Source organism: Aspergillus caelatus, assembly GCF_009193585.1.
Source record: "Aspergillus caelatus strain CBS 763.97 unplaced genomic scaffold BDV27scaffold_2, whole genome shotgun sequence".
NCBI classification, from domain to species: domain Eukaryota; kingdom Fungi; phylum Ascomycota; class Eurotiomycetes; order Eurotiales; family Aspergillaceae; genus Aspergillus; species Aspergillus caelatus.
Window position 1 is genome coordinate 320,769 of NW_022475265.1, and position 22,323 is coordinate 343,091.

At 47.6% G+C, this 22,323-nt stretch overlaps 8 protein-coding genes and 1 non-coding gene across 9 annotated transcripts; 5 read left to right on the forward strand and 4 right to left on the reverse strand.

The window, feature by feature from the left end:
- BDV27DRAFT_140285 (MFS multidrug transporter) lies at positions 1-1,792 on the reverse strand (the record flags this gene model as incomplete). The annotated part of the gene is made up of 5 exons (XM_032069625.1): positions 1-928; positions 987-1,313; positions 1,367-1,440; positions 1,499-1,520; positions 1,581-1,792. 5 exons carry the CDS (start codon positions 1,790-1,792, stop codon positions 1-3), a joined length of 1,563 nt encoding a protein of 520 aa, XP_031933768.1.
- Positions 1,793-2,701: 909 nt separating this feature from the next.
- Positions 2,702-3,216, reverse strand: BDV27DRAFT_119334 (uncharacterized protein). Its single transcript, XM_032064838.1, has 4 exons — positions 3,112-3,216; positions 2,994-3,050; positions 2,869-2,922; positions 2,702-2,805 (listed from the first exon to the last, which is right to left on the reverse strand). Exons 1-4 carry the CDS (start codon positions 3,199-3,201, stop codon positions 2,794-2,796), a joined length of 213 nt encoding a protein of 70 aa, XP_031933769.1. The 5' UTR covers positions 3,202-3,216; the 3' UTR covers positions 2,702-2,793.
- A 1,917-nt stretch (positions 3,217-5,133) lies between these two features.
- On the forward strand, positions 5,134-7,660 carry BDV27DRAFT_119335 (lysophospholipid acyltransferase family protein). The gene has a single exon (XM_032064839.1). The coding sequence runs from the start codon at positions 5,315-5,317 to the stop codon at positions 7,439-7,441; it is 2,127 nt and encodes a 708-aa protein (XP_031933770.1). The 5' UTR covers positions 5,134-5,314; the 3' UTR covers positions 7,442-7,660.
- Positions 7,661-7,731: 71 nt separating this feature from the next.
- BDV27DRAFT_119341 (amino acid permease/ SLC12A domain-containing protein) lies at positions 7,732-10,416 on the forward strand. Its single transcript, XM_032064840.1, has 8 exons — positions 7,732-8,337; positions 8,392-8,499; positions 8,599-8,709; positions 8,780-8,885; positions 8,940-9,102; positions 9,177-9,259; positions 9,348-9,557; positions 9,615-10,416. Exons 1-8 carry the CDS (start codon positions 8,154-8,156, stop codon positions 10,321-10,323), a joined length of 1,674 nt encoding a protein of 557 aa, XP_031933771.1. The 5' UTR covers positions 7,732-8,153; the 3' UTR covers positions 10,324-10,416.
- Positions 10,417-10,614: 198 nt separating this feature from the next.
- Positions 10,615-11,708, forward strand: BDV27DRAFT_119342 (uncharacterized protein). Its single transcript, XM_032064841.1, has one exon. The coding sequence runs from the start codon at positions 10,722-10,724 to the stop codon at positions 11,367-11,369; it is 648 nt and encodes a 215-aa protein (XP_031933772.1). The 5' UTR covers positions 10,615-10,721; the 3' UTR covers positions 11,370-11,708.
- Positions 11,709-11,984: 276 nt separating this feature from the next.
- Positions 11,985-12,056, forward strand: BDV27DRAFT_t7. Its single transcript has one exon. It is a non-coding gene; the product is annotated as a tRNA-Arg (tRNA).
- Positions 12,057-12,445: 389 nt separating this feature from the next.
- Positions 12,446-13,514, reverse strand: BDV27DRAFT_167547 (glycoside hydrolase family 43 protein; the record flags this gene model as incomplete). Its single annotated transcript, XM_032074523.1, has 2 exons — positions 12,446-13,086; positions 13,163-13,514. 2 exons carry the CDS (start codon positions 13,512-13,514, stop codon positions 12,461-12,463), a joined length of 978 nt encoding a protein of 325 aa, XP_031933773.1. The 3' UTR covers positions 12,446-12,460.
- A 3,329-nt stretch (positions 13,515-16,843) lies between these two features.
- BDV27DRAFT_151952 (uncharacterized protein) lies at positions 16,844-19,115 on the forward strand (the record flags this gene model as incomplete). The annotated part of the gene is made up of 4 exons (XM_032071456.1): positions 16,844-16,911; positions 16,971-17,329; positions 17,377-17,686; positions 17,741-19,115. The coding sequence occupies 4 exons, from the start codon at positions 16,844-16,846 to the stop codon at positions 19,113-19,115; spliced, it is 2,112 nt and encodes a 703-aa protein (XP_031933774.1).
- A 290-nt stretch (positions 19,116-19,405) lies between these two features.
- BDV27DRAFT_167551 (beta-glucosidase) lies at positions 19,406-22,323 on the reverse strand. Its single transcript, XM_032074524.1, has 3 exons — positions 21,852-22,323; positions 20,311-21,771; positions 19,406-20,250 (listed from the first exon to the last, which is right to left on the reverse strand). The coding sequence occupies exons 1-3, from the start codon at positions 21,973-21,975 to the stop codon at positions 19,541-19,543; spliced, it is 2,295 nt and encodes a 764-aa protein (XP_031933775.1). The 5' UTR covers positions 21,976-22,323; the 3' UTR covers positions 19,406-19,540.

A 22,323-nucleotide genomic window follows, 5' to 3' on the forward strand; every position in this document is an offset into this window, starting at 1 on the left:
TCAGCTCGACATCTCTGGAGCATTTGGTAGGAACTCATCTTTGTCAACGCAGTTTTCTTCATGAGTCCGCAGGCTGTAGCGAGCGAATTTACTGTTTGCGCGGATTCTCGTGCCATAGCGTCCAAACAGAGGCGGAATCACACAGAATACCGTCCCCACTGCGGCCAGTATTGAAACAGCAACATTGTTTCCCAGTGCTGAGAACATCTGTCGCGCAAATAAAGGGAAAGTGGCTGAAAGGATTGCACGTAGTGATGCGACTGCTGCGAGTCCACTAGCCGCGTAGCTCAAATAACTGTCGGCCAGGTACCCCAAGAGCACGGTCGGAAATTCGTTTATCGCATAGCCAATAAGCACGAGAGGTATGGTAGGAACTATCCAATGCATGTTTTCAGCGTAAGGAGGAATAGTCCATGCAAACCACCATAGACCGATAGCCATCAGTGGTGTACCAATGTATATCCCCAGGAGCTTATGTTCGGGCAATAGCTGACGACCATCGCGCAGATAGTTCTCAATAATTCGGTCACCTGCAAAACGAGTGAGAAGACTAAGCACTGTGCCAATTCCCAACCCGACGAATGCAAATGATGAAGACTCCGCGGTGAATCCTAGATCTTGATAGATCGGCTGGAGCGCTTCGGTAAACAGATATACCAAGCCAAAAGCAGTTGATGTCATCACGGCGACACATATCACAATAGGCTCAGTGAATAACTCCACTGGCCGGACCAAGGTGGTGCGTATGAATGTGTGAAGGTCTGGCGTATGGTCTGGATTCAGCGGAGGAGGCGTTTTCATTCCTGTTGTCTGTCGGAAATTGGCAACCTGGCGCACGAGGAGTAGAGATGGACGTGACTCCCGGATGAAAAGAAGCAGGATGGTAAGAAAGCCGATTATACACGCAGCGACATAAAAGACCCATCTCCTAAAGATATAAACATGAGCGTTCATCCATGTCATCATCCATGTTTATAGCATCTTACCAGCCCAAGTTACTAGTAATATAAGCACCCATGATCGGCCCAAGTACAAGACCTAAATTCGATGCAACCGACCATATACACAGCCACCACGTTCGCTGTCGACTTCGATACATGTCTTCAATGCTACCTGCTAGCACGTTTGCCGGTATTGAGAGAAATCCTGTTGCGCATCGTCCAACGACGACGGCTGCAAGCGATTGAACTGACGCAATAATAACACAACCAATGCTGAACAAGATGCCGCTAATTATGTAAAGCTTTCGACGCCCAAATGTCTCCGAGTATGGTGCAAACAGTACTGACCCAGTCAATTGTCCCAGGAGTGACCTAGTCGCAGTTAGAGCTATGGACATCGGAGGGAGCAAACTGGTTCCGCATACACCGACACAAATAGGAATATGGCCAGCGTTTGGTCTATATTATACTCTGCATGCGCAGCTTTTGCAGTGATTGTCTGATCAACGGCGATTAGTCTATTGCTTTCAGGTGCTTAAGCCATCGGTGGCACTCACGCCAGCTGTGCTGGAGGCTGTGCTGGCCATTTCGATAAGACATCAGCTCCAGAAGCAACACAAGTGAAAAGGAATCACCCACGTAAAAAGGTCCACAAGATTGATAATGGTCAGATCATATGTCTTCCTTCTGAATGACCAATTTCTGGGGTGATTCATATCTGTGGGTAGCCATCGAACGAACCGACCATCCGGAGTCAATTGAAGGCCATGTTGAGATAAACCATCGTCAAGAGGGTCAGAGTCATGGCTTATTGGTATCGCCTTGCCCTCTTCTAGGGTATGTGCGCCCATTTTGTTCTATCCAATGGGAGTTAGGTTAAAGGGAACACAAACAACTATCTTAAAGGATTCCCATCGGGGTGTGTATAACACGACATCGAGTCGGAAGTGAGATAGTGAACACAAAGAGGCCATCCTTTGCCTGCTCATCACGCCGTGACAGTAGCGCATATATATTGTGGTATTCTGAGCCTTGCATATGCACTCACAGGATCTACCTCTGCATTTGGATTGCAGGGTACCCTTAATAGGAAGTATAATCGGCAATCATGGAGCAATAATAAGCGGGCTCCCCTGTATCTCACAGAATAAACAAACAAGAATCTTGACCGGAAATGGCTGTAATGTAGATCAAAGAATGTGCGCTAAATTTCTTATAGCTCTATCAGGCCAAAGAAATCCAATTATATGCACATCGAAATCCACTGTGAGAGGGATCATCAGCAAGGGATGACCCACACCCTGCGGCTCATTGAATGATCGACATGATCCGAAAAGGGCCCATCGTCTCCTCAAAGTTCAAACTATTACCAAGGACTGGCCATAAGCCTCATCCCAATCTCCCTTTTCGCATTTCCTAGCTCACGTGCGTTAATGAATATTTTCAGAAGGCAACTGACGCAGAAGCTTAGAAGGTCCTCTGAGGCTCTCTATGACATGCATCCCTATTAGGTCCGGGGCAAATTGATCAAGTAACTGCGTTTCGTTGCTCAGAATTCTGATCCAATCAATAGTAATCAATCACAGAGTATGTCATACTCTAGTAAGCTGCGATAATATCTTTAATGTTTTTATATATCCGTATATCCTCCCCGCATATTGCGGATATATTGCAAGAATCCATAAAAACTCAAATTCGTCATTGAGGTCAAAGGACACAGACGAAGAGACCAGATAAATACAGGAATGAGATACATCAACCTTGACGTCACCTCTCTTAGCGACTTCCACCTGTGTGGTCTGTTATGTCTTAATCATGAAACATGAATTTGTCAGAAAAGTAACCCTCCTCATCAGTTCGTGTACTGTAGAAACATTGGTATATCAGCTTCATAAGTCACGCATCCATATTAGAAGCAGATTCTTACCGCCCAACAAGCGACAGGATGATTCGCTTGACCGCAATGAATCTTGTCAAGATTCTTATGAATAAAGCTGGTCAGTAGATGCCTTATATGTCTGAAAAGAATACACAGCGCTGATTTCTGCTTACATTGTGGGCTTCCTGCTGGCAGTCTAGTTGATTACGGCATTGCTCGTCATTTTGACACTAAACCACAAGATCAATAATTGCCTTGTATCAAGCAAAGGCATGCCGGAGGGATTCTCACACTGAAGCCTGCGGCACATCCATGCCAGCCTTGGGCAAAGACTCCGGTGCTCAAGGTGAGAGCAGTGATAAAGCCTGGGAGAAGTTGCATCGTGCGGGATGATCAGTTTCAATTGGACTGAATTTAGTGAAGATTATTGATAGAGAGCCAAGTTAGTATTGTTCGATGGGCGGGCCCAAACCATGTATTTATAGCCATGAATGCGCTCTACTCTACCCTCACTTAAAATACTGCCGGAGGTAATGCTTACATCGTACGTTCCCCAATAAAGCTGTTCAGGGCTGACTCATGGTCTCTTTCGTCGTTTATCCCGGTCCGCATCAGCGACATCCAATCATCACATATCTTTACTTGTTCAGTGGACTCGGGGTGGGACATGTCTCAGATACGTCACTGGCATTCTGCCACTCAGCGTGGGCGAGATCTCTCAGCTCCTAGTATTGTCTTGCAAACGACGAAATGGATGTAACTGCGGAGACTCAACGGCATACTAAATGCTGACCTGAAATTGAATCCTATCTGCAGATACGAGAAACGCTTGATGCTTAGAACGGTCAGTATCTCTTCAGCTTTGGCCCCACATTCTAATTTAGACAAGTCACAGAAACAGTGGCGTCTTGCATGGAGTTTCTATCCCATATTTGTCGAACGCCATGTTACGTGTACGGAGGCTGTATAGTTGGTCACACTGCATATAGCCATACCTCGATTTCAACGTTCGTTATTAGACCGCGCGAAAGATTTTATTTCAAGAGTCGTCGTTCAAATATCTGGTAGCCTATTTCTGACCTGGATGATCATGACATCTAATTTAGGCATCATGAAGGCACAAGCCAGAGGTTTTCCAAGTAGAGCTGCACGGCCGAGTGCATGCTTCGTATACTACCTCGAGATTGGGGTATACGCGGATTGAATAATGCTAAGTAACGCTTGGATATAGAAATCATGTAAGGGGTAGAGTAGTGACCCGCTATAAAGGACACCCGACGCACATGTACTTTGACCGTACACTATTGAATCGTGCTAATGGAATTGAAATGCATGACTGTCCCCCATGTTGAATGCTTTATGATAGATCCCCCTCGTTTGGGATCTGCGCCTAGCACAATATCTACAAGCCACTAATACGGTAGAATGCTTTTCCTTTTATCTCGAGCCGTAGCACAAAGGTTACATTAGTCGCAAGGTTGTACTGCCTGATATCGTATCATTTTATACTTCGACCGGGGTAGCATATGTTACAGTGAGACAGTGGAATTACAGTGGTTTTTTTTCCTACGTCATTGGCAGATCAGATCGACTTCTGCATTTAGTACGCACAGGAGATCCACATCCGTTAGAGGACCAAGATTTAGCGATATGCCGACAGCTCGTGTTCCTGGGGGGCCTGACATACGTGTCATTTTTGACGCCAAAGGACGGTGTAGTTAAGGATATCTCTACTTTAATATCAATACTCTTATGAGGCCTCATAACTAAGACTGACATATCTCTTTATCTAAGGAGTATTTGTTCGGTCTCGCGTCATTGCAAACTGGCCCTTCCACGCTGGGATCCCCAGGTTATTAATAGAAAAGTGTAGGACTATGCTCAGCGCTACGCAGCCTTGCGAGACACAGAGTACCCACGCTACACTAGCCTTCAAAATGCACTGGTTCAAGGTAAGGATTAGGTCCTTTTCCTGATCAGTGTCGACTCTGAATCTTTTTTTTTTTTTGTTGATGTTGATGACGAAACACTACGCGGCCATCGAGGATCAAGGATCTAGCCGTATCTCTCGCAATTCTTACAATGAGATAATTTCTTGAAGTTACCAATATTGATTAAGACTTGCCAATAGTCTCTCAAAGTGGTTTCTCCAGGGCTAAAAGTCAATGGAAGTCAATTCCACTCCCAGGATGTTTGCCTAGTTTGCACCATGACATCATATTGCTGAGTCAGCCATGGGAAAAAAAGGCGCTAAGCTTTGCGGAGAATTTCGGTTCCGCGACTCCCAGATGAGGATTATTATCCATTCCCACCAAACACCCGCCGCGTCGCACATACATACTTGCATACTCTCGCATACACAACATCTCTGAGACTATTGGCTACTCTAACTCCGCGGTTTATGGTACCCGTCAAGAGTTAGGTTGTCTTTCACAGCTGTTTAGGCCACCGATCGCCTGCCATTCCAGCGGGCCGGCCTAACGTAGACGCGATCATGGCGCGAAGATACATGATCCCATGGCTCTATGACTTGGGCATCTGGATCTTCACCCTATGTCTAGACATTTTCTTCCGGGAGGTTTACTCCCGAGGAGCTTGGCGAATCCCCAGACGCGGGCCGGTGATCATCGTGGCCGCTCCACATGCCAATCAATTTGTCGACTCTATCCTGTTAATGCGCATCCTGAAGCACGCAGCCAATCGTCGGAGCTCTTTCCTTATTGCCGAGAAGTCCATGCGGGAGCCATATATCGGCACAATGGCCGGATGCATGGGAGCCCTTCCGGTCGTGAGAGCCCAGGATAATGTCAAGCCAGCTCAGGGTATGATCTATTTGCCGGATCCCGACAATGATCCGACCCTTGTTCGTGGTAAAGGAACGGATTTTACGAGTAAACTCTTCATGGAAGGCGGCACAATTATTCTCCCGCGGGTGGGAAAGACCAGTCCGGAACAGCAAGCGATTGCGCAGATTCTCGGGCCGGAAGAATTGAGACTGCGAAAGCCGTTCAAGCAGTTCGACGAAGATCACCCTCTGTACGACGCGTTGCGCACGGGGACGAAATTCAAAGTGGCCCCGCATATCGACCAGCGTCAAATGTTCGACGCCGTTTATAGCGAACTCATTGCAGGGGGCTGTATCGGAATCTTTCCGGAAGGTGGCAGCCATGACCGACCCAGCCTGCTCCCCTTGAAGGCTGGTGTCGCCATCATCGCATTGGGTGCTCTGGCTCAGGATCCCAACTGCGGCCTGTCTATCATTCCCTGCGGCATGAATTACTTTCACCCGAATAAGTTCCGTTCTCGCGCTGTCGTCGAGTTCGGTAACCCCGTTCACGTACATCCGGACCAAGTCGAAGCGTTCAAGGCCGGTGGGAACTCGAAGCGCAACGCCGTGGGATCATTGCTGGAGACGATTAATGAAGCACTAACTGCGGTTACTCAACAAGCGCCCGACCACGAGACACTCATGCTCGTCCAAGCCACGAGGAGACTGTACCGACCTCTCCGGATGAAGCTACCCTTGCCAATTGTTATTGAAGTCAATCGACGACTGCTCAAGGGTTACACTCAGTTCAAGGACGAGCCTAAAGTCCTCCAGTTAAAAAAGGCTATATCCGACTACAACCGACGCCTTCGAGCCTTAGGCATCCGGGACCACCAGGTTGAGTGGGGCGACGTGAAGCACCGACCGTGGTGGATGGTCTTGGGCACGCTGCTGTATCGCATCGGTGAGCTTCTCACCCTAGCCGTAGGAACACTGCCATCTGTCGCGCTCTTTTGGCCGGTCTTTGTTACCGCCAAGGTTATCTCGGTAAAAAAGCAGCGCAAAGCTCTTGCCGGTTCCGTAGTCAAGCTTGAAGGCCGTGACGTCGTCGGGACCTGGAAGATTCTTGTCGCTATGGGACTGGCGCCTGCCTTGTATACCTGGTATACCGTGGTTGTGACGACATGGCTACACTACTGTCGCAACGATGGACATTACTGTGCCGTTTCACCTTGGTGGACAAACCCCAGAACCTACGTCCCTGATAGCATTCCCCTGTGGCTCTTTTCTGTGTTTTTCTTCGGCTTGATGATTTCCGTATCCTTCGCTGGTTTGCGAATCGGCGAGATCGGCATGGACGTACTCAAGTCTCTCCCGCCTCTTCTCGTTGCCTTAAACCCCATCTCCGCAAACTCGTTGGCCAAGCTGCGGGAGGAGCGCCAAGCCTTGTCGACAAAGGTAGTCGACACGATCGATGCCTTTGCACCGGAGATCTTCCCAGACTTTGAACATGAGAAGCTCGTTCCCCATGGCTATCCTCATGATGACACGTACCAGTCTCGGTTGAAGAGTATGCCACCTAGTGAGCCCGAAAGCCGAAACACCAGTAAAACCCGAGGCAGCCGCAGCCGATCCCGAAGTGGCGGTTTCTTCCAAGACACCCTGCTCAAACCACTGACGATTGGATCGAAGGATGATCTCGGAGAGGTCAACCGACGAATTCGCGACTCCATGAAAGAACGAGGCCGCGAGCGCGTCCGAGCACAGTACGATTCGGATGCGGATGCTGTGTTGGTTGATGGATCTGCAGGCAGTGACAGCGGAGATGGAGTGGAAGAGAAGAAAACCAGATGAATTTTGCCTCCGGTGAATCAAAACCCAGGGATTCTAGAAATATATTGAGATAGAGAAGAGCGGGACATGTCTGGCATTACCTACTTTCTTTGTATAAAAGCGCAATAATGATCTATGAGAATTAACTTAATGATTACGTGAGTGAAGGTGAACCCTAGCAGACTTCGGTGCGTGTAGTGCTTCTGGGTCGGTTCGCCTTTAGTATTGATCTAAGTGACAGGGTGGCTCTTGTAGGCAAACATTCAACACAAAATATATCAATCCTCATCGATGAATCTCCAAGTCGTATGAAACCCGCAACCTTTTTAGACCAACGCATTCCATTCAATTGATCTACTGACTAACAAAGGTTGTCCTACTCTCGCTCGAGTCGATATCACACAGCCCGATAACTGTATCTCAAACTATCTCCGCCATTCGTGACTGGGTGTGAAAAGCCGAGTCCCCTGTCTGCGCGCGGTACTAAGTGGGTACTTCTTATCATCCTCACGCCGTGGGAGGCTCGTGTAGTGCGTACAAGAATCGTATTACTGCAGATAATCTGCGGTGTGACGTGATGAGGTGCATATTACCCCTCCTGGGGCGCTGATCACTTAGGCGCCATCGTACGATGAAGATTTGAAGAGAAACGCATGGTAAGGTCAACACTTGCGTTGCGACCAAAATGAATCGGAAGACATCTTCTCCGAGCAACTTCACTCACATATGAGATATGACCATGGCATCGACTGCACCTGCCGACATACCTAAGGGAGTACAATCCGATCCCATCCCAGGTGACGATCCCAATGGAGTTGACGAGACTGAGGTGCTCTCCCCGGGGTCTCAGAAGCTTCACAGGAAGCTCCGTGGGCGAGAGGTTCAGCTCTTTGCAGTAGGGGGGGCTATCGGTACATGTATGTTGGTCTTGGACCTGTTAACAATCGCCTCAATTTACTCATTTGCATCAGCGCTCTTTGTACAAATGGGCTCAGCCTTGCCCAAGGGTGGTCCGGCGGGCCTCTTTATCGGATTCATAGCGTACAGTACAATCGTTCTGGCCGTTAATGAATGTTTTGGTAAGTCTCAGTCTCGAGATTCAGTTCAACCGAGGCTACTAGCGTATCCGTGTTGGCTCTATAGCGTGGTACCGGGCTAATACTAAAAGGCACATCCAGCGGAGATGGTTTGCTACATGCCTATTCCATCGCCCTTCGTGCGGTTGGCTGGGCATTGGGTAGATGATGCTTTGAGCTTCGCGATGGGCTGGAATTTCTTCTTAGCCATGGGTTAGTTCCTTTCGCGCCTGGCTTGTCACAGAGTATGCTCACCTTGGATGTGACCATTCAACATATACAGCGCTAAACATTCCTTATGAGATTGTCGCAATCAATGTTCTGCTTACCTACTGGACCGACAAAGTGCCCACTGCAGCGGTTGTTGTCGTAGTCATGGTCATCTATGGGTAAGGACCCCACAAGTTGCTTGGGCCTAGGAAAATCCTTATGACCCCGTCTAGTATATTGAACGTCCTCACCGTTCGCTATTTCGGCGTTGCTGAGTTCTACTTATCGTTCTTCAAGATCTTCCTGATGCTGGGCTTGATTCTCTACACGTTTGTCACCATGGTGGGCGGCAATCCCCATCGTGATGTCATTGGATTCCGATACTGGAACGACCCAGTTCGTACACACGTCCCGATGTCACTTGCAGCAAACGCTAAGCTAATCATTCCCCTTTCGTCACCGACTTGCAGGGAGCATTTGTCTCACATCTAGTGCCCGGGGACACTGGTCGCTTTCTTGGAGTGTTAAGCTGCATGATCCAGGGCGCATTCACGTAAGTGAATCCATTGGCCAATTTATCTTTTGTCGGAAGCATCTACAGGACCACAAGGGACATGCTGATAGCTAATGCGGACGGATAGAATGGTAGGGCCGGAATTCATATCCATGGCGGCTGGTGAAGCCGAGCGACCCCGGAGAGTCATGCGGAAAGCATTCGCATCATTTGGTTGGCGCCTTATGTTTTTCTTCTGTCTGGGAGCACTCTGTGTAGGAATCGTAATTCCGTACAACGACCCTACGTTAGCTGCCATGCTGGATGGTACAAAGCAGGGCAGTGGGACCGGTGCCGCGTAAGTAGTATTCAGGGGATAGAACCCAAGCATACAGGTTGGCTGACCACGATTCAGGTCTCCCTATGTTATCTCCATGAACCACTTCGGGATTCCGGTCCTACCGGACATTGTTAATGTGCTGATCATGACCTCTGTCCTGTCCGCGGGAAACAATGTCGTGTTCTCTGCCTCGCGGACCTTGTACGGCATGTCACTAGAGAAAAAGGCCCCAAAATGGGTCTCCAAAACGAACCGAGCCGGATTGCCATACAACGCCGTAGCCATAGCCATGGCTTTTAGTCTCCTAGGTTTCCTACAAGTCAGTAACAGCTCGGCCACTGTACTCAATTGGCTGGTTAGCTGCATCGCAGGCTCCTACCTCCTCAACTACTTTGGCACATGCATCACCTACCTACATTTCCATGCTTCACTGCGTCGTCAGGGCATCTCACGCGAAAACCTCCCCTATCGCAGTCGCTTCCAGCCCTACACGGCGTGGTACGCCCTTTGCGGAACGGCAGTGATGGTCTTGGTCTTGGGGTATAATGTCTTTCTTTCCGGTGGTTGGGATTTGAAATCATTCTTTCTCAACTACGTTATTATTGGGTTTTATGCACTTGCTTTTGTGTTCTGGAAGATATTCCGGCGCACGCGATACGTGGGGATCGGCAAGGCGGATCTCCAGTTAGGGGGTATCAAGCGAGAGATTGATGAGTATGAGGAGGTGGACTATGCTTGTAAAAGAGGGAAGCCAGTGGCGTTGCTAGATCGGTTGTTCGAGTAGAAGCGTCATATACTCCGTATACACAGTAGATGCTTGACAATACTTGACATATTTACGTGGAGTGTCCTTTGGATAGAACAACGAGCTGAGTTTCAGCCCCCATGGCCGATGTAACCGTAAGAGTGGAGCCAATTCGTTTTCTAGGAAGAAAACGTCAAAAGTCCAGACGCTAATCTGAATGCCTAAAGCTGACGATCCCTGCATCTGCCGGGATAATTATGGATCCGCGTCAGTCCTGGCGGGGGGATCACTCAATAAAGATACCACAAATGACTCACGAATAGAACTAGTGCTGATTGATGGTGGATTTAATTCTATTTATTGTCCCAGTCCCGAACGGAATACCATAATCCGCAGTCTTGACTCCAACGACTATTGCTACCACACGCTGCCCCAATATGATGACCTCCAACGAACAACAATCCAATCTCCCCTACCATGGCTCCTGCCACTGCGGGTTTATCCGGTACATCGCCGTCATTCCGATGCCACCAGCAGTAGCCCTCGGATCAGACGCGGTCGAGGGTCCTCGTCTCCGATTCTACAAGTGCAATTGCACAACCTGTCAAAAAATGGGATTATTCCACATGCGACTTCCAGACGCGCCGAACCAATTCTTTCTACTCTCCCCGCTGGATCACGATACTCTGGCTAATTATAAATGCCAGAATGGTCACATCAACTGGTTCTTTTGTCCGACGTGCGGCGTACGATGTTTCGCGACCGTACCTCACTGGAAACAAGACCAGATCGATATCGAAAAGATTTCGGCGGCGGTTCCCAGTCATGACGACAAGCCCGATCTCCCGGGTATAGAGGAATCGTCAAAGACGATCACCGTTTGGCGAATGGATCCTGATACCTTCAAGGAGGATGTGACTGGGTATCTATCAATCAATGCCCTTACCATCGATCAAGACCAGGCTCATGGAGCAAATCTTGATCTGCGCCAGCTTGTGGACAATAAATGGGTCGAGTATTCGGACTGGAATACTAAAAAACATGCGCCTCGATATGATTATCCTCATGACAAAGGGACATGGTAGAGGTTCTGGCTAGCATGTATGTCCTATTTGGATTACAAACTTGAGTCCAGATCGAGTATCGCCTTTCAGGACAATGCACGACTGGTACTCAGATCTATCGAAGTTTGCTGGGTTCCATTCTGGTGTACGGGGGAGGTGGAGTATTAGCGTGTATCAATTATCGGCTGAATTCGATATCGAGGTATTATTTGGGAGGACTGGTGACGATACATAACAAAATTGTTGATCTATTGCTGAAAGAACAATAAACAAAGTAGCGTAGATGAATTACACCGCGGAGTAAACTATAGTTATGTAGAATGAACATGAATGATAAAGCTGAAGCATATGGAACTCAAAGATATATTTCTTGTGTGTGGACACTGCAAAAGAAAAGAAAGAACCAAAAAAAGAAGAGAAAAAAAAAAAATTCAACGGCGTAAAAGCAATTAACACTCACTAAATCAGTCTCTAAATAGTCTTGATATGCCTACAGCAAATATCAGCTTCCATTTAAGGATTTGGAGTATTTGATATAAAGAATATACGAAACATCGGGTGGGAGATACTGGTCAAGGGCTTAGAACCAAATCTTTGGCATATATTGATATATACTTAAATTTAATTTCAACAATTGGCCGGCTGGCCCAATGGCAAGGCGCTTGACTACGAATCAAGAGATTGCAGGTTCGATCCCTGCGTCGGTCATTCTTTTTTGTTTTATTTTTCTGTTCTTTCACAGCTACTCTAAGGCGGTCAGTACTCGACGATCATCATCTTCACCGCGCCCAAGTCCATACTTTATTTACTCATTACTCGTTACGTTTGACTCTGTACTATATCCGTTGAAGCCAGTATTGTCGTTTCATCTACTCATATGTAACTCAAGACCGACGGCAAAAAAGCCTATGTACCTGAATTGTATAATTCTCACTAGGTTTCGATTTCTTTCCTTTACATGATCCGTGCCTACAAGATGTCGATGTGTGAATGTATGAACAGTTTTGTTCCAAATCATTGTGACTTTTCGTCTATCTGAGATTCAGCAAAATTAGCGCTATGGTACAATGTCCCCCCCCCGTGATGAGTTTAACGCTATATCTTGCGGTCTCTTAGGAGCTCGGCTCGCCGATTTCCACAGTCCACGCCAATGCTTCTCCAAGATTCGGGATGCCATTGCTGCCCGAGCTGATCTCTTGCACCATGGTATAACGGCTATCATCACATGCGCCACTTTCATTGGTAGTAGCATGATAGGCGATCCACGTCTGCGAAGCGTCTGGGCTTTGGAAGAAGGAGTTATGGCCCGTTCCATAGTTTCCATTAGCCGATGACAAAAGACAGCCATCGTGCTTGCTCCAGGCGTTCTTGTCGGTCGGGTTGGTGACGCCGTCCCATGTAAGAAGTCCCACGCAATAGTACGCCGTCCAGCAGTAAGAAGCCGAGTACGCGATGTGCGTCTTGCCATCGAGATAGAGGGCCGCGGGACCCTCATTGACCGGTGTGCCGTGCGTTTCAAAGTCTTCAACGGGCTCGGAGATAACATAGATGTCGCCCGTCAACGAGGTATAGTCCGATCCCAGCTGCTGGATACAGAGGGATTGGTATGTAACGCCGTGGAAGCATGAGAACGCCATATAGTTGCCAAAGTCGTTGAACCGGATGATAGACCCGTCAATTCCCCATTCCGTGGTCAGCTGGCCCGCATAAGTGTAATCATCCCAGGGAGTTGCACCACCTAAAGACCGTTAGTTCAGGGAAAAAAAAAGAAAAAAAGCCCAAGGTGTTCCGAGGTTAACAGTGCACTAGCTTACCTTCCAATACATGCATGCGCTGGCCATCCAGATCGGCACTGTTGCCGGCCGTGTAGTAAATGTACCACTTGCCGCCCAGGTAGTGAACTTCGGGTGCCCACACATTGCAGCAGTGAGTCTCCTCGGTGGTCGTGTAAGCGACCTTCGTCTCGGGGGTCTTGAGGCCGTCAACGGTAGTTGCCCGACTGACTTGCACGTCGTTCCATGTCGTCGTGAGAAGGTAGTAGTAGCCTCCGGTATAGACCATGAAGGGGTCGCTGCCCCCGGGATTGCGGATTGGGTTCGTGTATGCGGAGGCTATGGGGAATATCGCCCATAGCCCCAAAAGGGCCTGCAGCATTCTGAACAACATTGTGACTTGCAAAGGGAGTATGTGTCACTTCCACGCGAACTTGTTCAGTCACAGTGATCGTCCACTCCCTCGCCGGACGCGGGTATTTATGTATCGTTGAGCATATAATGACCGTGCCAAACGGTCACTAATCATGGTCTATAGCAAGACCGCTGGTTCCATCTCGCATACCGAGGCTTCCCTCCCCCCACCGGAAAGATCCCTGTTTGATACCGACGGGGGTATCGTATATTCCGGAGATGTGGAGCAAACGCTATGAAGAAAATCATCGGCCAATGCGGGGGGAGTCCTGCCAAGACCTCCACAGCCCATGCTCTAAACCCCGGAGAAATTTGTCCTGCCAAATGGCGCTTATGAGTTGTGGAAGAATTTCTTCTCGGATTTCTCGTCAAGGGGGCTAAGTGCTAGGCATTCATCATTGTGGACTGGGCTTTTTTTTGCTCACCTCGTAGTATATGTAGGACGTCAATTCCACAGGCCGATGCAAGTCAGTCGGATAAAACATTTTAAATCTCACTAGTAAATTAACATAGGTTAGAAGGTTAGACCTGAACTAGATTGTAGATTTTTTAACCCTGGTATTAAAGTTAGAAAATCTAATAATTCCTCGAACCTACTAGTACTGATCAGCGCCTCTGCAGTTGCAGAGGCTCCTCTTACGGTACTAATTGGATGGCAAATTCCATAGACCAATTGCGACGGGACCCTCTGAGCTTGGAGCGCTTGGATACGGCCCCAGCGAAAGAAACTATGGAAGAGGAAAATCCTGCTAACCGTGACTTCGAGACAATCTCCCAGGATGAGTGGATCGTAGAAGCGTTCACAACGCTACGTATTGGAAATCGTTGAGGAACGGGCACGCTTGCAAATCATGACCTGTGGCCTTGATCGCGATACGGGAATTTGAACTTTAGTATTTTCTATTTGGGAAATATAGCTTACTGTCCTTTTCGGGGATTATCTACACTTATCCTAGCCAAAGGTCTTGTATATCCAAAAAAAAAAAAAAAAAATTAACTTTTAGTTGCAAACAGTATCTACGGTTTTTGACGGTTTTCCTTCAAAGAAGGTACATGGTCCATTTTTAAGCCAAGTTTCTCAGATGTTACAAAGACATCCTGCTTCAACAGGGAATTGATAGATTCAGTATGAGATGTGGCATCCTGATCTGGTTCCAGAACCACAATATAACTATCAGGGACAGTCTCTACCAGATCATTGTCGCTTGTAAAACCCATGTCGAACCCTTATTGTAAAAGTAAGAGTAAGTTTAATAGTAGCTCTTAGTGCATAGCATCTAGTCCGGTATGAGTATCTTTGTCAACCTGCTGGAGGTCTTTATATGCAGCAGCTGTGTAATCATTGGAGAGTAGAGATAGTTGCGTGATTTCCATATTCCTAAGGCTAGATCTCCCAAATTTCTAACGTAAACCTAGTAATGATGGATCTTTTATCATCGTGTTAATCAGATGATATAAAGGTGCAATACTTTTACCTTCTTGAGATAACATAAATCCAATGGACTTGATCCAGATTCATTGCCTCAGATATACTAGCCAATACCATTTATAGAATATAGTGGTTGTGTATCATAAGATATGGAGCTAAGAAGCATCCACAAAGTCCCAACATCCCCTGAACTAATTTTTTGGATTCCGTACTTCCCGCTATGTGGTACTCGCTGACCTTCGCTGTTACTGTTCTATTTTACCGCAAATGGCTACCCGTCCACCGAAACAAGACGCAAGAAAAACCTGGTTCTTTTTAGACAGTTAGAACGTTGGAATGAGAAATTATATCCTTGTTCTCCACGCGCGAGACTACTAGAAACTTTATCACAGTTCGACATACTACTACCACCGAACATCAGAATGTAGCCCTCACGCACAGTAAATGAATTGTGTAGTCATATGGAGGTCGCATTCAATATTGGCGAACGTTGTGTGTTGAAGAGTTGGCCTCTATTAGTTGGAGAAGTGACGAAACTAGCTCTTACCGTTTCAACAATTCAGGGTGGGTCTACAGAATAGGACGCAGATTGCATTATTGCCACACACTTTGCATGTCGAGTGCACGCGGGAACAGAACAACAGACCAATCAGGGGCCCCAGATAGCGAGTGTCGGGTATGTCCACCCATCCCACTGAGTATGGGGTATAACCGTCTCTTAGGTCAGCGGACCTACCCGCCATCCAAGAGACAGTTAGAGATGGAAAGTATCGTGACAGAGGGATATACGAACCACGGGGGCTAATATTTGGGACGCTGTGCGGATTGTCAACCAATAAATACCCTCATTAGGTATCGCAGGCTCTATCAGGCGACGATCTAGTTGGCAGGCCATGGTGATAGCGGCTCTTAACCCATGGTTTTGCAATTTGGATATCTCATTTATCCGCAAACGGAGGAATAAGCATCAATGGTTTTCCAGACGTCGTATTTCGTAGATACGTGAGAGAGTTATCTAGGCCTCACCATAAATCAGTGCTTACCTGTAACCCGCAGAACTGGGGGCTCTGGGTTGTCACTTAATCATATAATTTTCTCTTCCAAAATTGCGATTATGTTGATGCTAGAGGTATTCGCACTTTACCAATATCTTTCATTCATCAGGCTAATAGTGCTCATCATTCTCAACGATTCATCGATTTGTCACAGTTTCAACACTAGCACTTGGAGAGTTTTTTTTGATAAGATATGTGGTTCGCCGGCATACCATCATAATTGAATGATTAATAGAACCCTATTGTCGTAATATCGAATAGGTAGGAGGCCCCCAAGTCCTCCAGGCGCCATCAAGCCGCACAATCCTGTTTAAAATCTACAAAGGTAACACCAAACAAGCCGTTCATCTTCACATGGTGGTGTGATCTATTCTGCTGGGAGCATGGTCAAGCTGCCCACATCATTTGGCTGTTATAGACGCTTGTATTCCTTGAGATCCATCCAATATATCTCTCTGCAAAAAAGAGTTCTTTCTGGTCCAAACCTACACCAAAAAAAGTGTTTATTATCCACACTAAGTTCGGATTCGGATGGTACATAAACCTAGTCTATAAAGATAAATCGTACATCTACATGACATCAACCTTGCCCCAAACTGAATGATGCAAAGTGTTAGGGTTTTAGTCTAATAAGAAAGGAAGAGACTTTGGGCACAATATGTGAAAGAAACTATATTACAGCGCTTTATTCCTATTCTCTTGTCAAACCCAGTAGATTAATTACTTTTAGTGAGATTCGATGAAGAATTTCTTCATATATCTTGACAGACATAGGCAAGAAGCAACTAAAAATACCCATATTTTTTACCTGATTCCTATGCTACTATGGAGCCCAGAGACGTTTCATTGTCACCCGATACCGTGTCACTTCTAGTGATTGCAAATATTTTACCGTACGCACCATACTCGGCATCATATATACTAAGGCTACTAACGGCTGTTGCCTTTCTAGGCTATTCGGCGCTTTTGGTCAAGATTACACGAATTATTTTCTGAGTCGTTCGATTGACTGGTCGGATTGGATTGTGTTTGCCGTTGGGCCCTTGGGTGTGGTCTGGATTTTGTCAGCCACTATACGGGCCCTGGGGCCTCCCTTCCTACAAGATGCCATTGGAAAGGGATCTCAGGATCGTAGCCTGGTCGAAAGAGATTTGATGTCCTCAACTTCGGCTGACGTGTGCGAGTTGTGGAATGGTCACAATGTTGCAAGGCTTGCAGCCAAAGGGGAAATTCATGAATTTCTACGAGTTTTAGACGGATCCGAAACAAAATTCCGTGAAGGGCGTATTGGACGGAAGCAGTTTTTCCGGGGTATGTATCCATTCTCTAGGCATGAACATTATACTAAGCAATCGAAGTGGTCAACAAAGACTACTACGAAGGTTCAGCGACTGCAGACGAAAAGCAAACCCCAAAGCCACCTAATTTGCTATTGAATCTTGGCTCTCCTGGTCGAAGATTCCGTGTAATGGCAGCAATGATACAAGCGTGTCTTTTGCAATCAGGTTTTCTAATCCTTCTTGTGCTTCTAAAATTCGACAGTGGCCTGAATACGATGTTTGTCCGCATCCCGCTCTACAGTTTTATTACGGCAATAACTGGAACTATAACCTTAACATTGGCGCTCATTCTTTGCGCATCTCAACTTGACCGTACTACAGTACGAAGGTACTGGGTACCAAGACCTACTACAAAGCAAGCTTTACTTATATGGATGCAAAGAGGGACCGCTGAAAACCACAGTAGCAATTCCCTTGGCTCGTATATCATCACTAAGGAGATAAAAAATGAGATTATTGAATCGCATCTCAGCCCAGATTACAATCGAGGGGTACATGACCGCACAAGATCGCTCTTGAGTTATGTTATTCTATTCGGTGTGGCCTTTGGATATCTTGCCCAGGTTGTTGGGCTAGCCTCGATGCGGTATCCCGCACAAATCGCCTTGTTTGGGATCACAATAGTTATGTCATTAACAAGGGCATTTCTTCGTCAAGCTCCGCACCCTTCAGTATCCATAAAATGTCCCCGTCTCTTCGAGATGGATTGGCTCGCCCTAGCACATGTCCTTGACGATAGGCTGCTCTGGGGTCGTAAGAAAGTAGAGAGAGCACCGGTATGGTCTATAAGCGGTGGAAGAACTTGGAGATACTGCCCTGAAAAGCCTGAAGTGCAACGCAAAGGTCAGAAATCTATGAATCTCCTCCATCTACGTACAGAACTGTACCGTTCCTGTGGGTGGAATTGTCCGGCCACAGAGATGGCGTCAGCATTATGCGAGGCGATAGAGACCGTTGCTCAGAGATACTTACGACCGGAAAACAAGGACTTTACTTGGTACCTAGCAGCCGACCTTGGTGGTAATGACGAGGACGACGTGTCGTTTACAATCAACCGAGAGGAACGCCGTTCCAAAAATTGGTCGGTGGACAGGGATCAAATACTATCAGCATTATCACTATGGCTACTATATGACCAGCAGATTAGCCAGCCTTCTGAACATACAGAAGAGAGTCTACGACTTCTGGGCCCAATTGATATCAAGGAAGACTTGAATAAATTGCCTTTGACACTGAGGAAGCTTCGCTATGTAAAAGAAACTTCTTATCTCTCAGACAGAGATAGCATCACTGAAAGAAACAGTACATTCTGGACAAGAAAGTTTCGGAGGAATAGAATTGTCGGCTTCAATGAAAGCCTCAGACTACGGCTACCGAGCCTTGACAATGGACCAGCGAGAGAAAGTATTCGAGGAGGGCCTGGGAGCCAGCAGTACAAGCTTAGCCTTGAAATAACTGATGACGCGAACGAAAAGAATTGTGCACCTGCGGTACATTCAAGAGTCAGTCTTGCTCAACTGTATGCCCAGCATATTTTCTCAGGGTTTATGTGGGCTCTTTCAGAAAACATGACTGAAACGCCTAAACTGGAGGATGTGCAAAAGACTGCAAATGATGTGGTTTTGAACGGACTTTGTGACTATGAAGATGCTCTCTTAGGTATTTTACCACCACTGCTCTGGAATAAGAGGCTAAAGTCGGACCCCCCTCCTACAATCACCACGCTCCTGCGCCAGCAATTTGCACAGCTACCCTAACTTTGTTTTCCGTGATTCTATGATGAGCCTCTTCAACCTATGCTTTGTTTATTCAATCTGTTAAATTATTCTTTTTTTTTTTTTTTTTCTGCTTAAAAAGTTCCTGTTGATTTACCCGCATATTCTTCTTCCCTTGCGTCACCCTAACACGAATGGATCGCAAGTGGGATACAGAGCCGCTGATGGAAGCTTTTGATGAACGATCAGTGTGCGCGCTCTACATATATGTTCTGCATTTCTGGTTCATCACTGTCCAGCGACTGAGTGAATGATAGCATCATACTAACAAGCCAGGATAATACGGCTGTCATTTTCTATTGTGCCTAGTGTAGTCAAGTCAAACCTATTGACCTTAGCTCGGCCAAACTCTTTTCATTTAACTGTTTCAAATCCGGAGTGTCCTGGTCAACTTCTAAGACCACAAACTAAGCAATCTCAATAGTTCCATTCAAGTGCAGGATCCGGCTGCTAGCTCCAACAGAGGCAGTGTAACTTGCGGGCTGAAGCCTCCATTGCTGGGATACAACGTCCCAAATACTGAGATCTCTCCTGGTCAACGGGAAGTATATTTGCTTGGTCTCGCCTGGTTCCAGTGGCACTCTTTCAAAGCCGCGTAGCTGTCGCACGGGTGCGTCTGGAATGCCAATATAGAGCTGAGCGACCTCTGACGCGGATACATCGCCCGTGTTGGTGATAGAGCAGGTGACTTCAAATAATACATCCCACAGCTGTGGATGTCCGCCCTGGACGATGGGAGTATTGGCGTCTACCAGAGGGGAAGTGCTATTTCCTGTAGCAGTGATGACAAGATCAGAGTACTCGAAGGTGGTGTACGACAGACCAAAGCCGAATTCGAACTGCGGTTCGATACCGTCACGATCGAAGGCACGATAATCAATATATAAACCTTCGGTGAAGTTGACTTCGGGGAACGCGTCGAATGAGACAGTCGAGTTTAGCAAGTCTCCGTAGTCGGATTCATTCTTGGCGACGGTGAAAGGAAGTCTTCCGGATGGGCTAACATCACCGTACAGGATATCGACGAGGGAGTGACCACTTTCTTGGCCGGGAAGACCAGCAAATAGCACGGCCGTCACGTTGGGGTGATTGATCCATGCGTCGACCGTGCGGATACCTGGTTTATTCGATGGTTGTTAGTCGATTATCCTGTTCTCAGCTTGGCTTGGCCACTTACCGGCAGAATGAATGACAACGATGGTGTTGGTACAGTTGGCAGCAACGTTGCGTACGAGATTGTCGCTGAACTCGTCTGTCAGACTGGTTCGGTCGAAGGCCTCAGACGCATACGCGTTGATGAATACAAGACAAGCATCACTGTTCACGTATGCGGGAGAGGGATTCTCAGAGTAAAAGTCCCAGCGAAGAGTCCCTCTGTTTTTCGAGATTCGCTCCTGCAGTGCCTGGAAGGGACTCACTACGTACGGAGGAGTGCTTCCTCCAGAACCTCCACCGGTGATGAGTGTGCCGTTGAAGGTGGTCCAGCCGAAGTTCACTTCGTAACCGCCACCATAGCGCGAGGGATTGGCCCATGGGGCTGCACTAACTGTTGCGTCGTAGCCGTAAACACTGAGGAATCTGGTTGCATTGGTGAATGGAAGGGCGCTGTTGACGTTTTTAACCAAAACAGTTCCAGCAGAACCAATCTCTCGGATCAATGTCGCATGGTCCGCTTGGACGTCAATAGGGTCGTGCTTTTCCGACTCTGAGTAAACTCCGGGGGCAGGATAGCCCTCATCCTGGCCAGTGTAAAACCAGGTTGCCAAGACTCGCGTTGCCATGTCGTCCAGTCTCTCGCTACTGACACTACCATTTGCGACAGCATCTGTCAGATTGTGGCCCCAGAAACCACCGTCTGGCATAACAACATCCAGACCAGCATTAGCCGAAGCAACGCCAGCATGCTGCGCTGCCCAGTCGCTCACCACGAACCCTTCAAAACCAAGTTCAGTTTTCAGGATACCATTTAGCAGCTTCGAGTTTTGACACCCGTAGCTGTGGTTTAGACGCTGATAAGAGCACATAACACTGCCGACACCTTCTCTCAGAGAATCCATAAAAGGGAAAACATATAGCTCGTGAATGGTCCGGTCATCGGCATTCGAGCTCAGTGACTCGCCCATGTCCCCTGGGTTTCTTCTCCATTCTTCTTCGTTCAAGAGCCAATGCTTCGCTGAAGCAATCACTCCAGCATCCTGGACACCCTTAGTGATAGCCCCCATCCCTCCACCGGCAAGATAAGGATCCGCGCCTAGTCCCTCCCAATTGCGCCCGCCTCTGGCCAGTCTTCCCAATGGTCCTGCAACAGGGCCTAAGGCGACGTTGATGCCTTTTCCCTGGTACTCTTGGCCCAATGCATGGCCATAGCGGTACATCAGCGAGCGATCCCATGTTGCGGCCACGTGAATGCCTGCCGGGAATGCTGAGACAAACTCTTGACCCCGAATGCCATCCGGCGCGTCGGAGAAGCAAAGAGAGGGAATGGAAAGCCGAGGAATTGCACCAGTGTTTCCAACACACTGGCCGTCAAACCCCCGGGTGAGATTGGATTTCTCCTCAATGGTTAGTTGAGAGACAAGGTCTTTCGCGCGTTGATAGGCGCTCTCCCAGACCGAGCTTGTCGCCCCATCGCCGACCGCTGGTTGCCTTTGTCAGCTCTACCAATATAGATTTATGGTGGAGTGGGTAATAAACCGCGGGGGCTCTACCCAAACTTACGAGAGGGGTATACGGCAGGACTCCGGCCATAGTAAGGAACTTCTGATTCATTGGTATAGCCCTGGGCTGCGCAGAGCGTGCCCTGCGCGAGCGCTATCGAAGCCAAGGGTGATAGGACCTTCATGAGGATGGCTTAATTGTACTATTCGAAGTCTCCACCACTTCTAATCTACAGGCAAATGTGTCTATTTAAGCTCTTCCATTACCAATGCTTGATAACTAAGAGTCGTTGAGGTCATATCGGAAGAGACCCGACACGGCACGAAGTAAAATCCATCGTGCTCACTAGAACGGGTATACTTCGGGTATTTACCACAAGTCCTTGCGCGAGACTGGATACCAACACCGTCATCACGCCATGCACTGGCTAAGAACACTGGAGACCCCGCAATTCAAGATGATGCCCGTTGCTTGGCGCCAAGCATGTCGTCTATACTAAACATCATGTGGGCTACCGTGAAGTCGGGGAATC